The following is an 18,471-nucleotide window of genomic DNA, read 5'->3' as shown; positions in this document are numbered from 1 at the left end:
GAGATGGGGAAATAACATTCATGCACCAAAAATCTTGCAATGTTGCATGTAAATAAAATAGGTTTAAATAAATGAAAGTGCATAAACAAATTTTGGCCATCAGCAGTAAAGTGATAAAAGTCCACGCAAGAAGTTTTGCTATTATTAATAATTCATGCAAAAGACGAATCTCAACTAATATTCCATTATTCTTAACAATTTTACAAAACTCTTTTTTTGCCTTGAGCCACAATTTACTCAAAAACAACTCATACAGTCCCAGAACTTTCTCTTCACATTATTCAAAAAGTAAGACATCGAAGTAGTGCACCAAATATGGCAGCAGTAGCCCAGAAGCAACACTCATGTAATGGGAAACAAAACATGAATTTATAACATGTGAATAGGGAAAAGATGCACATACAAATTAATAGTTACAGCAAATATCCATTAAAAAAAAAAAAATCTATTGCCAAAAGTACTTGCACCGCCACCACCACCAAAGCCACCACCACCACTTCCTGTAAGTTCAGATTTTTCTTAGAGCTTACAAGGATTCCACCAATTGCCTCCCAAATGGATGATGTGACCAGGGAACATCGTCTTCTTGTTCTGAAGGTCCCACCATTGCTGGAGTTGCAGCTAGACCTGCTAAGGACCAGGTCTGCACCAAATCTCTCCGCCCTACAGATGCAGCAACGGAAGAATTGTGTTGGCATACAGCTGGCACATCATGAGAACCAAGTCTTGAAAACAGAATACACATATGATTAGTAAATTAAGGTATAAAAACCCATGAACCATTTTATGTATAATAATGTACATACACCATGAGGTCACTTAAAAAATAATCAGCAATATAATTCTACAACAACAAGGTATGTTTTTTCTTTTATCTTTTCTAACAGCATTTCATTTAAGTGAAAAATAAGTTACATCATTGGTCATATTCCTTGTTAAAATGGTAGGTATATGGCTGGTTGGCATGAGAGCATATTATCTCTAATCATTCCTAACACAGCACAGTTGTGCTCAAGCCAATCTTCAGGTTGGTAAGAGTTTTAATTTAACTTCTAAGCTCTGGATACAATGCCACATGTTTAAGTCTGCCAAAATCTTATAGATATAACAGATTATGAAAGTTCGAGTATTTATCCATTCACATACTCTGTACCCAAAATATTTGTTTTGAGAAAATCAAAAAAGGTGGGAATTAAGAGGAAGAGAGATTTGCATTACTTTTAGGACTGTCTGGCACTGCATTCATTCTCTTGAAACAAAGTGTGTGTGATTATACAGGGTGAGTCAGGAGGAAATGTACATACTGTGAGGGGTGATAGTATTGATGATTCTGAACAAAAAATTGCAAATGAACTTGTGCCCTTTCCTTATCAGTATCTGAGATGCAGCTGTTTGAAAATTTGCATAGCCAGAGACACAGTGCCTCACTGAAACCTATTCTGGGCATTGGATCAGTCATTGGTGAGTTGTTTCTTGGCAGCCGAGGTCACCCTATCTTACACCATGAGATTATTATTTATAGTGTTGACAGTCTTTCCGCTGTTATGAACAATGTACAGAATTCAGTAAAAACATATCAAAATACAAACTGGTTCCATGAGAACTAATGTAAGCAATGCACCCAGAACAGTGAAATCAAAAAGCGCAAAGTGGAACAAAGGAGAAACATCTTGACAGTATTTTACGTGTGTCTGTCACCCCATACGCAAGTGAAGTGTGCTTCAAAATGTTACTAAAACCAACACACATAACTTAATGTCTCTTCAGTTGTTTTTGCACATGAATGCTGGAGAAGAAGGACATGTGACTGACACCTGTGTTCTCAAGTAAAGGACTGTGCAAATGAACTCAGATCAACAACACAGCAGCTGTCTACAAGTTCTGCAAAATGCATTGTAGTTGATGGTGGACTTTTTGAATATCTTTTGTGAGAAAATGTACAAAATTAAACAAAACATTAGATCACAATGTTTCGCTTATTATCACCTTCAGAAACTATTAAGAACAGGCCATATGTTCACATGGCTTTTTTTTTATTCAGAATTGTTAATATTATCATCCCTCAAAGCATGTGTCTTTCCTCATGACTCTTCTTGCATGTAAAGGGTGTTAAAAAAGTATTTCATATTTTGAGAGGTGACAGTATGGACCAAAAAAAAAGGAATGAATGTCCAGTAAACATGAGTTCTGCAACTTATACATAAAGAGCTATGAGATGCATTCATCTTTGCTGCTATGAAACACTTGTCTTCTACTCCAGTCCTTCTGCTGTTATGAACAATGTACAGAATGCAGTAAACAAATCAAATGAGAACAGATGGCTGATAATTATGCAGATGGTATCCTGTGTGCTATATTTTTCTTTTTATTTTATTTTTTATTTTTTCAGGTACACAATACACAGGCTCAATGGTTGCTTCCATTTTCCATGTGGAATAATAGGCTTCCATTATGCGACTAAGGGCAGAAATACAACAACAATGTAAAAGCATTTTACAAACATGTCAAAATATAAACGGGTTCCATAAGAACTAATGTAAGCAATGTACCCAGAACAGCGAATACGGTCTATAGTAACAACACTAACAGATGCTTATCGTATGCTGTATCCATGGATAACAACAGAGGAATGTACCCTCATTCGTTTACAGCATTCTCTAGGTCATTTGTAAAAGTGAAGAGCTTGCAGTAGAAGATATGTGTATTACAGTAATGAAGATGAACAAGTGCTCACATCTCTTATGCTATGCATTTTAGAGCCCATGTTCACTGGAAATTTTGATACATATTACCACCTCTCAAAATATGGAACACTTTTTTAACACAATGTATATATACTTAAGCTGTAGTTTTAGCATTGACTGGAAAAAAATAACACTAGTCAACATCCATTTTGCATCTGGGATGTGATACATTAACTAGTATGTATTTTGGTGTGTAGAATCCAAATATACGAGGGGCATTTGAAAAGTCCGTGCAAAAATAAAATCTACTTACATGTTTGGGGTAAACCTTTTTTATTTTTCGACATAATCTCCTTTTAGTCTTATGCACTTCCTCCAATGCTGTTCTAATTTTTTGATCCCTTCCGAATAGTAGGAATTGCCCAAGTCTGCAAAACAGTTATTAGCTGCTGCAATCACCTCCTTGTTTGAATAAAATCTTTGCAACGCCAGCCATTTCTTTAAACTGGGGAATAAAAAGTAGTCCGAGGGAGCCAAGTCTGGAGAATAGGGGCAGATGGGAAACAAGTTGGAATCCTATTTCCATTAATTTTGCGACCACAACTGCTGAGGTGTGTGCTGGTGCATTGTCGTGATGAAAAGGACTTTTTTGCTGTCCAATCGCTGGCATTTTTCTTGTAGCTCGGTTTTCAAATGGTCCAATAATGATGAAAAATGTTCACCTGTAGTAGTTGTACCCTTTTCCAGATAGTCGATGAGGATTATCCCTTGCGACTCCCAAAAGACAGTCGCCGTAACCTTTCCAGCCGAAGGAATGGTCTTCGCCTTTTTTGGTGCAGATTCTCCCTTGGTAACCCATTGTTCAGATTGCAGTTTGGTCTGGGGAGTATAGTAATGTATCCATGTTTCATCCACAGTGACAAAATGGCACTTAAAGTCCTGTGGATTCTTCCTGAACAGCTGTAAACCATCCTTGCAACACTTCACACGATTCCGTTTTTGATCAAGCGTGAGTAATTGCGGAACCCATTTTGCGGATAGCTTTCTCATGTCCAAATGTTCATGCAAAATATTATGTACCCATTCATTTGAGATGCCTACAGCACTAGCAATCTCATGCACATTAATTCTTCTGTCATCCACCACCATATCATGGATTTTATCAATGATTTCTGGAGTCGTAACCTCCACAGGGCGTCCAGAATGTTCAGCATCACTTATGCCCATATGGCCACTCCAAAAATATTGAAACCACTTATAAACTGTTCTAATCGAAGGTGCAAAGTCACCATAATATTTATCAAGCTCCTCTTTACTCTCCTTAGGCGTTTTGCCTTTCATTAAGTAATGTTTAATCACCACATGAAATACTTTTTTGTCCATTTTTTGACAATCACTCAATTTCCTTGATTCACACAAATACCAAATACAAAGAAGTAGACCAGTATGGCTGAAACTTGGTGTGCGTTGTTTCCAAAGATGCTAGTAACTGAACATGACCTCGATACACACCAGGGGTGCCTTCTCTTGGACTTTGAACAGACTTTTCAAACGCCCCTTGTACCTTTCAAAATGTTCTAGCGCGTACCATTTTTGAGTTTTTAAAAGTTTTTTATTTTTCATATTCAGTATTTCACTTTTTGCTGTTCTTATGTTTTGATGTTTAACTGTCTGTTGTTTGATTTGCAGAGGAGAGCTAGAAGATCTACAGATTGTCAGTAAATGGTTGGTGTGGTAATCCAGTGGTGTGAAAGAGACCCTCAGTGAGTTTTTACTGTGTAAGACAGTGCAAACTTTTTGTGTTTAAAACTTACACAAGAAACAGGCAAATAGTAAATCTCGTTGCTGTTTAAACCACCCTGACTACTTTTGTTATGTGTGTGGAAAATTCACTTCAAAAGCCCCAAGATTTGGTTAAGAAGGCATATAAATTGTGTTTTGATTGTCCTGTTGGTGATCAAGATAAAAAGTTTGCACCTCATATTGCCTGCATAGCCTGTACTACAACCTTAACCGAGTGGCTGAAAGGAAAATGCTGAGCAATGCCATTCGCTAAACCGATGGTGTGGTGTAAGCTTAAACACCATTATTCAGACTGTTACTTCTGTCTTACAAATACAGAATTTTGGGACATTCAAGCAAAAATATATGTAAAATAAACCATCCAAATGTATCTTCAGTGCATTTGCCTGTGCCATGTCTGTAACTTGAAAGCCACTGAACAACACACCATGTCAAGTGAATCAGAAAGTATTAAACACATAGAAGTCAATATAATGACACTTTACCTCAGCTCTTTAATCAAAAGAAATTGAACGATTTGGTTTGCGATCTAAAGCTTTCAAAACAGCAAGCTGAATTCTTGGGGGTCGAGACTGCAACAACAGAACCATCTAGCACCAGGAACAAAAATTTCCTGTTTCAGATCAAAAGGTGCTTCCTTCGCTCAGTATTTCGATATGCACAATTCAACGTGTGTATATAGTGATGTATGGTCTGATGATGCAGCTATGTGTACAACATAATCCACAGGAGTCGCAACTATTTATTGACTCCAGTAAAATCAGCTTGAAAGCAGTATTACTGCATAATGGCAATGCATATCCATCGGTACCTTTGGCAGTAGACATGAAAGAAACTTATGAGACCATGGCTTTGCTGCTAGAGGCAATCAAATATAATGGCAGCTTTGCTGTGATTTAAAAGTTGTTGCTCTCCTTACAGGTTTATAGGCTGGATTCACAAAATACTGCTGCTTTTTGTGCCTTTCGAACAGCTGTTACTCCAAGAACCACTATACAATCAAGGAATGGCCCATAAGGAAGTCATGTTCCTGAAAACATAAATGTGAACAATACCCCACTGGTTGAGCCTGATAAAATCATTTTGCCTCCCCTTCTTATCAAGTTGGGCCTTATCAATAACTTTGTAAAAGCTCTGGATAAAGAAGGTGAGGTCTTCAATCACATGAAAGAAAAGTTTCCCATATTAAGTGAGGCAAAGCTAAAAGGGGGTATATTTGTTGGACCACAAATAAGAAAAATACTGAAAGATCCAACCTTTGATACCAAACTCACAGAATCCGATTAGCTTCTTGGTCTTCTTTTAAAGAAATTTTGAAGGGCTTTCTGGGCACCAGAAAAGACAGAAATTATATTACCATTGTGTAGAATGTCACTTAAAATTCACTTTTTACATTCTCACCTTCATTTCTTCTGGGTAAATTCGGGAGCTGTAAGCGATGAGCATGGTGAATGCTTTCACCACGACATTCTTACCATGGAACACTGTTACTGAGGCCACTGGAACCCTTCAATGATAGATGATTACTCCTGGGGTCTTGTTAGGGAGAGTGATGAAACAGCAAACAAAAGAAGAGCTCCACCGTTGCATTTTTCAAAAACCAAAGACGATTAAAGGTGACAACATCTTCTGAACTAATTTGGACCTTTTATTGGCATCATATATATATATATATATATATATATATATATATATATATATATATATATATATAGACTTACCAAGCGGGAAAGCGCCGGCAGACAGGCACATGAACAAAACACACAAACACACACACAGAATTACAAGCTTTCGCAACTGGCAGTTGCTTCGTCAGGAAAGAGGGAAGGAGAGGGAAAAATGAAAGGATGTGGGTTTTAAGGGAGAGGGTAAGGAGCCATTCCAATCCCGGGAGCGGAAAGACTTCCCTTAGGGGAAAAAAAGGACAGGTGTACACTCGCACACACACACACATATCCATCCGCACATACACAGACACAAGCAGACATATTTAAAGGCAAAGAGTTAAGGGCAGAGATGTCATTCGAGGCGGAAGTACAGAGGCAAAGAAGTTGTTGAAAGACAGGTGAGGTATGAGCGGCGGCAACTTGAAATTAGCGGAGGTTGAGGCCTGGCGGATATCGAGAAGAGAGGATATACTGAAGGGCGAGTTCCCATCTCCGGAGTTCGGATAGGTTGGTGTTGGTGGGAAGTATCCAGATAACTCGGACGGTGTAACACTGTGCCAAGATGTGCTGGCCGTGCATCAAGGCATGTTTAGCCACAGGGTGATCCTCATTACCAACAAACACTGTCTGCCTGTGTCCGTTCATGCGAATGGACAGTTTGTTGCTGGTCATTCCCACATAGAAAGCATCACAGTGCAGGCAGGTCAGTTGGTAAATCACGTGGGTGCTTTCACATGTGGCTCTCCCTTTGATCGTGTACACCTTCCGGGTTACAGGACTGGAGTAGGTGGTGGTGGGAGGGTGCATAGGACAGGTTTTACACCGGGGGCGGTTGCAAGGGTGGGAGCCAGAGGGTAGGGGAGGTGGTTTGGGGATTTCATAGGGATGAACCAAGAGGTTACGAAGGTTAGGTGGACGGCGGAAAGACACTCTTGGTGGAGTGGGGAGGATTTCATGAAGGATGGATCTCATTTCGGGGCAGGATTTTAGGAAGTCGTATCCCTGCTGGAGAGCCACATTCAAGGTCTGATCCAGTCCCGGGAAGTATTCTGTTACAAGTGGGGCACTTTTGGGGTTCTTCTGTGAGAGGTTCTGGGTTTGAGGGGATGAGGAAGTGGCTCTGGTTATCTGCTTCTGTACCAGGTTGGGAGGGTAGTTGCGGGATGCGAAAGCTGTTTTCAGGTTGTTGGTGTAATGGTCGAGGGATTCAGGACTGGAGCAGATTCGTTTGCCACGAAGGCCTAGGCTGTAGGGAAGGGACCGTTTGATATGGAATGGGTGGCAGCTGTCATAATGGAGGTACTGTTGCTTGTTGGTGGGTTTGATGTGGACGGATGTGTGCAGCTGGCCATTGGACAGATGGAGGTCAACATCTAGGAAAGTGGCATGGGATTTGGAGTAGGACCAGGTGAATCTGATGGAACCAAAGGAGTTGAGGTTGGAGAGGAAATTCTGGAGTTGTTCTTCACTGTGAGTCCAGATCATGAAGATGTCATCAATAAATCTGTACCAAACTTTGGGTTGGCAGGCTTGGGTAACCAAAAAGGCTTCCTCTAAGCGACCCATAAATAGGTTGGCATACGAGGGGGCCATCCTGGTACCCATGGCTGTTCCCTTTAATTGTTGGTATGTCTGGCCTTCAAAAGTGAAGAAGTTGTGGGTCAGGATGAAGCTGGCTAAGGTGACGAGGAAAGAGGTTTTAGGTAGGGTGGCAGGTGATCGGCGTGAAAGGAACCGAATCCCAGGCTATCCGTGATCTGAAAGCTGACCGATCCATCATCATTCTTCCGGCTGACAAGGGTTCCACGACTGTGGTACTTGATCGTCGGGAGTATGTGGCTGAGGGACTGCGTCAGCTTTCAGACAACTCTACATACAAAGTTTGCCGAAGTAATCCCATTCCTGATGTCCAGGCGGAGCTTCAAGGAATCCTCAGAACCTTAGGCCCCCTACAAAGCCTTTCACCTGACTCCATCAAACTCCTCACCCCACCGTCACCTCGCACTCCTACCTTCTACCTACTTCCTAAAATTCACAAACCCAAACATCCTGGCCGCCCCATTGTAGCTGGTTACCAAGCCCCCACAGAACGTATCTCTGCCTACGTAGATCAACACCTTCAACCCATTACAAGCAGTCTCCCATCCTTCATCAAAGACACCAACCACTTTCTCGAACGCCTGGAATCCGTACCCAGTCTGTTACCCCCAGAAACCATCCTGGTAACCATTGATGCCACTTCCCTATACACAAATATCCCGCACGTCCAGGGCCTCGCTGCAATGGAGCACTTCCTTTCACGCCGATCACCTGCCACCCTACCTAAAACCTCTTTCCTCGTCACCTTAGCCAGCTTCATCCTGACCCACAACTTCTTCACTTTTGAAGGCCAGACATACCAACAATTAAAGGGAACAGCCATGGGTACCAGGATGGCCCCCTCGTATGCCAACCTATTTATGGGTCGCTTAGAGGAAGCCTTTTTGGTTACCCAAGCCTGCCAACCCAAAGTTTGGTACAGATTTATTGATGACATCTTCATGATCTGGACTCACAGTGAAGAACAACTCCAGAATTTCCTCTCCAACCTCAACTCCTTTGGTTCCATCAGATTCACCTGGTCCTACTCCAAATCCCATGCCACTTTCCTAGATGTTGACCTCCATCTGTCCAATGGCCAGCTGCACACATCCGTCCACATCAAACCCACCAACAAGCAACAGTACCTCCATTATGACAGCTGCCACCCATTCCATATCAAACGGTCCCTTCCCTACAGCCTAGGCCTTCGTGGCAAACGAATCTGCTCCAGTCCTGAATCCCTCGACCATTACACCAACAACCTGAAAACAGCTTTCGCATCCCGCAACTACCCTCCCAACCTGGTACAGAAGCAGATAACCAGAGCCACTTCCTCATCCCCTCAAACCCAGAACCTCTCACAGAAGAACCCCAAAAGTGCCCCACTTGTAACAGAATACTTCCCGGGACTGGATCAGACCTTGAATGTGGCTCTCCAGCAGGGATACGACTTCCTAAAATCCTGCCCCGAAATGAGATCCATCCTTCATGAAATCCTCCCCACTCCACCAAGAGTGTCTTTCCGCCGTCCACCTAACCTTCGTAACCTCTTGGTTCATCCCTATGAAATCCCCAAACCACCTCCCCTACCCTCTGGCTCCCACCCTTGCAACCGCCCCCGGTGTAAAACCTGTCCTATGCACCCTCCCACCACCACCTACTCCAGTCCTGTAACCCGGAAGGTGTACACGATCAAAGGGAGAGCCACATGTGAAAGCACCCACGTGATTTACCAACTGACCTGCCTGCACTGTGATGCTTTCTATGTGGGAATGACCAGCAACAAACTGTCCATTCGCATGAACGGACACAGGCAGACAGTGTTTGTTGGTAATGAGGATCACCCTGTGGCTAAACATGCCTTGATGCACGGCCAGCACATCTTGGCACAGTGTTACACCGTCCGAGTTATCTGGATACTTCCCACCAACACCAACCTATCCGAACTCCGGAGATGGGAACTCGCCCTTCAGTATATCCTCTCTTCTCGATATCCGCCAGGCCTCAACCTCCGCTAATTTCAAGTTGCCGCCGCTCATACCTCACCTGTCTTTCAACAACTTCTTTGCCTCTGTACTTCCGCCTCGAATGACATCTCTGCCCTTAACTCTTTGCCTTTAAATATGTCTGCTTGTGTCTGTGTATGTGCGGATGGATATGTGTGTGTGTGTGCGAGTGTACACCTGTCCTTTTTTTCCCCTAAGGGAAGTCTTTCCGCTCCCGGGATTGGAATGGCTCCTTACCCTCTCCCTTAAAACCCACATCCTTTCATTTTTCCCTCTCCTTCCCTCTTTCCTGACGAAGCAACTGCCAGTTGCGAAAGCTTGTAATTCTGTGTGTGTGTTTGTGTGTTTTGTTCATGTGCCTGTCTGCCGGCGCTTTCCCGCTTGGTAAGTCTTGGAATCTTTGTTTTTAATATATTTTTCCCATATGGAAGTTTCTTTCTGTTTTATATATATATATATATATATATATATATATATATAAATAAAACAGAAAGAAACTTCCACATGGGAAAAATATATTAAAAATAAAGATTCCAAGACTTACCAAGCGGGAAAGCGCCGGCAGACAGGCACATGAACAAAACACACAAACACACACACAGAATTACAAGCTTTCGCAACTGGCAGTTGCTTCGTCAGGAAGGAAGGAAGGAGAGGGAAAAATGAAAGGGTGTGGGTTTTAAGGGAGAGGGTAAGGAGTCATTCCAATCCCGGGAGCGGAAAGACTTCCCTTAGGGGAAAAAAAGGACAGGTGTACACTCGCACACACACACACACACATATCCATCCGCACATACACAGACACAAGCAGACATATATATATATATATATATAAAATATATATATATATATATATATATATATATATATATATATATATATATATATATATATATATATATATATAGTATAGATTACAAATGTTCTGAATGTGTATTTTTGTTTGGCTTAATTGTGTCAATTTTCGCTACTACCTTTTTTTTTTATTCTGCTGTGTATCTAGGAAATGTGATGTCATACAGAAAATATGATTTTACCAGTGTATTCAGCACCCCAAAATTAGGTAAATCCGTCCACTTACAAACCAGATGCAGAAAAAAGTTTAAATTTGTTAACTAGTGTAATGTGATAACTAACATGAAATCCAGTAGCGATACCAATGAAGAGTATTTTGTTTCAGTTTTATACGTGTCTGCATCAGATTATATATTTCCAGTAATTACTAATTTTTATAGCTTTGTAACTAGTTCCTCATCATGTTAAAGGCTAAGCGTTGTCACTATAGGCACAGTTCCTTTCTCCAGCTTCACTTTTCAGTTTTCAGCATTTGATGGGCTTTGTACAATAGCGTCATGTGGGTTCTATTTTCAACCTGTAGCTATGCCTTTAAAAATATTTATTATCCGTTCACTATACCCCACAATTCGGCTTATAAGGTTTATATTCACCTTACATTTGCCTGAGAAGTTGACCTCCTTCATTTATTTTAGCATCCCCTGACCTTTCCCCCTCCATACAGACTTTTTTTGTACCTCCTGTAAGATTGTTACACTCTTAAAGTACTATCATCTGTGTATAATAACATAGTACCTCATAGTCATACACCATTCTCATGTATACTCAGTATAACAAATTGTCCAGAGAAATGGGAGGGAGGGAGGGAGGGAGGGAGGGAGGGAGGGAGGGAGGGAGGGAGGGAGAATGCTTGTGAGACAGTTAAAACCCACACATGAAATTTAAAAATTAAATCTGTCATTACACATCATATTTTCAGAGTATAACGCATGTAACTGGAAAATTGTATGCCCAAAATTTACAATGCTAACATCCTTTCACTTTCCTGAGCTCAATATTCCCTTCATTATGAGGAATGCTGACTCAGTTGTTGAGATGGATCAAGAGGAATGCAGAAAGAATGTGATGGAGAGGAAGAGCTATCTGTGTAGTGCATGCAGAGACTGTAATGGGGGTGAAGTGACTCGTGATGAGATGTGAATAAATAGTATAAATTAGTTTTGGAATCAATTACATCCACAAATTATTGTACACCAGCATGTTTGTGAACTTTTAATTACATTTTTATTACAACAAGGGCATGTCTAATACTGATGTAAAACGATCTGAAGATGAAAAACAACTATCAAACTAATATTGACATTTCTGTCACTGCTAGCTAGTGATATTTTTATCAACTGCCAGATCTCTTATGTGTAAAGAGACAACCAAAAAGCCAACAAGCTTTAGAAACTGCTCTTCATGCCTCATGTTTCACACATCTACTTGCTAAGAGACTTTCCTTGTCCTGAAACAAATTCTTAGCAATAAGTGTTTGTTTTCTAAGTTACTTCCTCACTCCCGTATTTAATGCAATGTCCTTCTCCATTCATTTAAAAAGTATGGAAGAATAAGCAGTGTATTCTTGAACAGAACAGCAATTTGGAGAACGTAACTGATAATGAAAGAATGGAAAGGAAATGCTGTTTGATCAAAGGTTGGACGTGGCTACTGGCATATACATGTCTATTGCTGGATTTAATAAACAGCAGAATACAAGGGAAAAGAGGCACAACAGCAGTTGGAAGGCTGTATTTACCAGTGGCACTCTTGGACGATACACCATATAACATGAAAAATATTTTAAGCAACATAATACATGTCTACAGTGACCAGACACATTAGTGTGAACACCTGTAAAAAAAACCTGAATAACCGCCTTTTGCAGCGTGAGACATGCAGGAAGAGAGTCAATGAGGTTCTAGATGGTAACAACTGGGTGTGGAGCCACACTGACTCCATTGTCATGGCCAGCTGGACTAATTTTCTTGGTTGAGAATCCACAGTGCAAACAGCCCGACTAAGGTGGTCCCACAGATTCTCAAGTGGGTTTAAATTCGGGGAGTTTGGTGGCCAGGGGAGTACAGCTAACTCACTAGGGTGCTCTTTGAACAGCGCATGTACACAGAGCTGTGTGACAGGTTGCACTGTCCTGCTGCGAGATGGCACCATGCCGAAGACAACCAAACCCCATGTAAGGGTGAACATAGTCCCAAAGATAGATCTGTATTTCTGTTGATCCACTGTGCCTTTGGGAATGGCGATATCACCTAGGGAATGCTACAAAAACATTTCCACACCATACATACCAATGGCCATCTGTATGATGGACATAAAACTTGTTTCATCTGAAAAAGCCACTTGTCACCACTCAATGGACATCCAGTTGCAGTACTGGCATGTAAATTCCAGCCTTTGTTGCCAATGAACAGCAGTCAGCATGGGTGGATGAACCACGCACCTGTTGTGGAGGCCCATACGAAACAACATTCACTGAATGGTGACTGAGGAGACACTGTTGGTAGTCCTTTGGTTCATGGGTGGTCAGTTACTCAATAGTTGCACGTTTATTTGCTCATACATATCTCCGCAGCCATCATTCATCCCTGTCATCCATAGTCCGTGGCCCACCATAGTTGCCTCTGTGCCAGTTTTGTATAGCATCATATTGCCATGCACTGTCTACTTTAACCATGGCAGCACAGGAAAAACATCCAAACTTGGCCATTTCGGAAATGCTTCCACCCTTGGCCCAAAAGCCAATGTACATGCATTTTGTATGTCAGATAAATTGTTCTGTTTCTGCATTATGACAATGACTGCACTGTTTTCAGCACTGATGTCGAAGATAGGCAGTGGTCACATTAATGTGACTGGACAATGTGGTTCATAAATTATTCCATTTAATTTAAAAACCAAGGTGTATCATTAGAGTAGTCTTGTGATTCATTCTCTTGTTTCAATCAGGTTCTTTCTGTTCCCTTAATCTTGCCTTATGCAGTTAAGTGATAAATAATGTAAGTATGTCTGAATTTATAATGTATGTTCTGGTTTTACCATTGTTCTTATCTTATGTACCTCTGCTATAAAAAATGCATACATGTGTATAAAATGATGACATACATCCAAAGAAATTTGGCTATAGATGACTGAATGAAGTATCATGTGTTATGCTGCATGGATTTCTGCAACAATGAGCCTGACTGGGAATTCAGTCAATAATAACAAGTGAGATGTTGATTACTGTCACAAAAGAAGTGGGTGAAGATGAAGTAGGCCCTACTAAAATACGCCCTGCTGTCCCCACAGAGATGACTGGGGCTACCTATGGACACATCTTGTGGAGTAATCTGCATGGAACTTCACTCATGAAAGCTCATTTCAAGAAGACTCCACATAACTTAGTTCAAGTCGATATTAAAATGACACTGGAAACCTACACAGGAGTACAAACAATGGAAGGAGTGAACGTAACTGTTTAATTGAAGCATTAAGAGGATGACAGTTGCATATACATGCCTGAATTTGTTGAACTTTAAGAGAGTATCCATATTCTGAATTAATATGAAACACATGTATGCACTCATATACCTTAAGTTAAATTGCCCTGGCTGGCAATACTGACTTAGAAGGGCCGCCAAACTCAACCCTCACCTTAATCAGGAACAATGAAGTTGTGCATGATGATGTCACCCCCCCCCCCTCTCTCTCTCTCTCTCTCTCTCTCTCTGTGTGTGTGTGTGTGTGTGTGTGTGTGTGTGTGTGTTTCTTGTTAACTCTGAAAACGGATGCTACCTTCACTTCCTCCATTATGAGCCAAGCTCAATAAATCTTATGTTAGGGATACAAAGCAGTGACTGAATAGAGGTGATAATAGCAGTTGTAGAAACAATGGTAGTAAATGTATTAACCATGTTAGTAATGCTATAACAGTAATATTTGTTTTGTTATTGGGACGCAGAGGTAGAGATAACACAAATTTGAAGTTCACAGAGCCTGACAGATTTAGAAACGATAATTATACACTATAACATAAAACAAATACTCTTTTACAGTGGCTGCTTGTAGTTTCAAGATGGATATTTCTTTGTATAATTTATACAATGAACCTGATACAGTAGCAGAAGCTACAAATGATAGAAATGGATATGGCAACTCATTGCAGCACTGTAACAAGGCAGAATGCAATAACATTTACTGATTTGTCCGAATTCATATCAATTTGAATATATGATACTACAGTAGCATATTCTATGATTAAATTATGTATTTAGTTGTTTACCTTTGTGTGAATAATTCAATTTATACGTGATATTTATGCAGGATTGAATAAAACAATATTACGAAGTGGGAAGTTCCTCCTCACCATATAGCGGTGTGGCTTCAGCTGCCATTGACTGCAGTCGTGTGTGTGTGTGTGTGTGTGTGTGTGTGTGTGTGTGTGTGTGTGTGTGTGTGTGTGTGTTTATTTTGGCAAAAGCCTTGTTGGGTGAAAGCTTATTTTGTGACAGTCTTTTTGTTGTGCCTCTCAGCGACTCAGCATCTTGGCTATATGGTGAGTAACAACTTTCCTTTTCGTAATATTGTTATGTGACTCTCAATCACCTATACAATATTAGTATATGCACTGGAGAATTTTATAACCTTTTTGCATTGCCACCAGGACAACAGTAATTGAAGCAAGTCTTAAAATCTTTATACACTAAAAGCTATAAGTTGGTTGAATACAATTTACACATACACACTCAAATTATGTAAACATTAAACTGCACATCATAATTTGAAAGTAAACTGAATATTAGTGAAAACATTGTTACAAAAAGAAATACAGTATAAGTAAAGCTACTAAGGCTTTGTAAAATATTTCTTTAACAAATGCACCCTTATAATATGAAGTGATTTATGATGTACATAACTTTTCCCAAGGTTATATTTTTTACTGTAAACCAATTAATAAGTATGTTCGATAATGCTTTAAATCTAAACCATTACTGGAATGTTATTTAAGATGATGTGGCGGTGATCATGTGAGGCGGTATTGCGTCAGCTTTGGACCAGTCTTTGTGATGCGCTTTCTGTACCAGTCACTATAATTTCTGTAAAATTTATTGAAAATCTCTTGTTTTGTGAATATATAGAAAAAATATAGTCAAAATTATGTCACCTACATGGTCTGAAAATTAGAATGCTTCAACCTTCTTCCAACAAGTGGAAAAGAGTTCAGGCTACAAAAATTTTAATTGCATTAAAGCTGAGTTTTTACCAACCGACAAGAGATTTAAAATCAAAGTTAAGTCATATAACTACAGTCTAGTCATAAAATCAGCAAACAGGATCATCAACATGTAACTAACTCAAGAGACTGACAGAAGAGCTTGACCCCCTCCACATAACATCAGTTTGAGAATATTTAGACAGCTTTGGAAAAATTAAAAGAGATCACAGGTAGGAAAACTATTTGTGAGGACTGAAAAAGGTAACTCAGTATTGTTCACTCTGTAGCGAAGGACCTTAATGGCTTGCATAGCTTTAAGGTATTGCGCACACAGATAACAAAGGCTGCACAACAATAGTCCTTAACATGTTTCAAGGGGGTAATAATGTTCGACCTCATTTAAAAAGTACTGTGATCATACTTAATATTTTAATACCACAAAGCAGTTCAGTTATAGTAATGTTTTTAATCTATATGACCATCATCAGGCTAATGGCTCCAGATATGAAGAGCTGGATGGCTCCAGAAGACGTGAAGAACTGAAGCTGCTGTTTGGCGTTACTGGTGCCTGTCACACACTATAGATCCTAGCAGCAGCTCTGTGAAGCAGCTCCTCACTTCTTCTGGAGCCATTGGCCTGATGACAGTAATTTGTGTTGAAAATCAGTAACTTATTGCAATCTGTACGGTTGATAGGACATGCTTTGAGGCATCAAGGGATCACAAATTTAGCATTGAAGGGCAGCGTGGAGGGTAAAAATCGTAGAGGGAGACCAAGAGATGAATACAGTAAGCAGATTCAGAAGGATGTAGGTTGCAGTAGGTACTGGGAGATGAAGAAGCTTGCACAGGATAGAGTAGCATGGAGAGCTGCATCAAATCAGTCTCAGGACTGAAGACAACAACAACAACAGATTTCTAATACTAAAAAAGTTTCTATAGAAGTAGAAAAATGGCTTCTCTCAATACGTTTGGATATTTTCGTTGTCCTCGCGACGATAAAAAAGAAGATTTTTTGGCTGCTACCTATGAGTTGCCATAACATGCTGTAATGGATCTTCTGTGACTCTGAAAAGTTGGAATCCGACTGGCAGTGACAGTTACTCTGGCAGGTTATTCCACTACTGTATGATTACTATAGAGATTTCTAATTTGCATTATGTTAATAACTGGGCTTCTCCACTCTCTTTATAAAATGCTTTATTGGCTTCCCCATATAACTGTACTGTTCATGGAAAATTTTATAGTGTTCAGGAATTATCACCATGATCTCCATTTACTCTCCTTTGTAATCCAGAGGCCTTTGGCACACACTACTCACAAGACTGCACAGTTCTCTGCTTTTAGTTGGCCAACATTTAAATCTATGCAGTGCCACCTGCATCTACCTGATAGCAACATTGGCATGAAGACTGTGCAATGTATGCTTCAGTGGCACTGACTCTTTCTTTCTTTCTTTTTTTTTTTTTTTTTTTTTAATAGCAAGTCGGCTCTAAAATGTCCAGCTCACCTTTACTAAGCACTCAGAGTTTATTTTTTACTCACTGGTCTGTCTTGCATATGAACTGAGAGCAGAAGTAATTACCATACAATACATATTTGCCGTACCCATTTTAAAATCACTTGCACAAATTATAAATGGCCTGGTTGTTTGTTGACTTTGGTTAAAGAGTCAGTCACAGAATGGGTGAGAAATGAAATGGAACGCACATTATTTTGTATGAACACATTAGGTATGCTTTCACACCATGAGGAGTGATCTACTGCCAGATGGTAAGTCATGTCTCATCAGCCTCCGTAGAGACGGAAAATTGTGCTTGCCTTAAAATTCCCTAATTCCTTCAATGTGGACTCTCACACAATATGTCCACAGTCAAATCTAGATCACATAAAGGCTCAATAGGACAAGAGCACATATGTTCTGACTTCTTCCAATGCTCTGCAGGTATCACAATTTAAAAATGTAAGAGTTGTAACAGCACTGTCCTCAGGTCCCCTATGCATGGTAGGCAAATAAGTTCTGCAGCACAAATTAGCGCAGAATTTTTTTTTTTTTTAAATGTCCTGCTAAGGCAAACCAAAAGCAGTACGTGAATGGTTAAGAAAGGTCAATACTAATTTATTGGTGATAACTGAAGACAATGGTTATTCACAATGAAATAATGAAAAATACGGGATGGAATGCGACAATATTATGAAAACGATAGTTGCTACTCACCATATACAGGAGATACTGAGTCGCAGATCTGCCTATCTGTGACTCAGCACCTCTGCTATACAGTGAGTAGCAACTATTATTCACAATAATGTATTCAATCCACTCAAAATACACTTTCACTACAGAGGAAGAATTTGCAAAGTTTGCTGTTTCAGAAATGTCCCCTTCTTCCAACATCAATGTTGATGATTATCCCTTTTTACAACTTTGATAATTTTATACCTTTCCCCATGATGGCAGAGACTGAAAAACTATATGGGTGATATGCAACTCTTCTTCTAAGCCTATCAGAGATGAACCACAATCTCAGCCACACCTTTTTCAAAGGAATCATTATGATACTCAAGTAATTTAGGGAAAGAACAAAAATCTAAATCTGGATGGCTGGACAAGGAATTGAATCCTGATTCTCCTGAACATGAGTCCAGTGCTTTAATCACTGTGCCACCTTGCTCACTTTCAT

The 18,471-nt window shown here is 40.1% G+C and overlaps 1 protein-coding gene across 6 annotated transcripts in view; it reads right to left on the bottom strand.

Annotated features, from left to right (window-relative positions):
* LOC126272596 (GATOR complex protein WDR59) overlaps nucleotides 1–18,471 on the bottom strand; it is a 238,149-nt gene that overhangs the window by 105,802 nt on the left and 113,876 nt on the right. For all 6 annotated transcript variants that reach the window (XR_007549246.1, XM_049975537.1, XM_049975533.1 and 3 more), the window contains exon 16: nucleotides 531–725. Coding sequence is in view for 5 of the 6 variants with exons in the window: in XM_049975537.1 (XP_049831494.1) it covers nucleotides 531–725 (195 nt within the window). In the remaining variant the exon portion in view is untranslated. The remainder of the gene's footprint in view (nucleotides 1–530; nucleotides 726–18,471) is intronic.

The sequence above is a fragment of the Schistocerca gregaria genome, chromosome 5 (genome assembly GCF_023897955.1).
Source record: "Schistocerca gregaria isolate iqSchGreg1 chromosome 5, iqSchGreg1.2, whole genome shotgun sequence".
Lineage (NCBI taxonomy): Eukaryota > Metazoa > Arthropoda > Insecta > Orthoptera > Acrididae > Schistocerca > Schistocerca gregaria.
The sequence above is the reverse complement of the archived record's forward strand: the minus strand, read 5'-3'. Positions and strand labels throughout refer to the sequence as shown.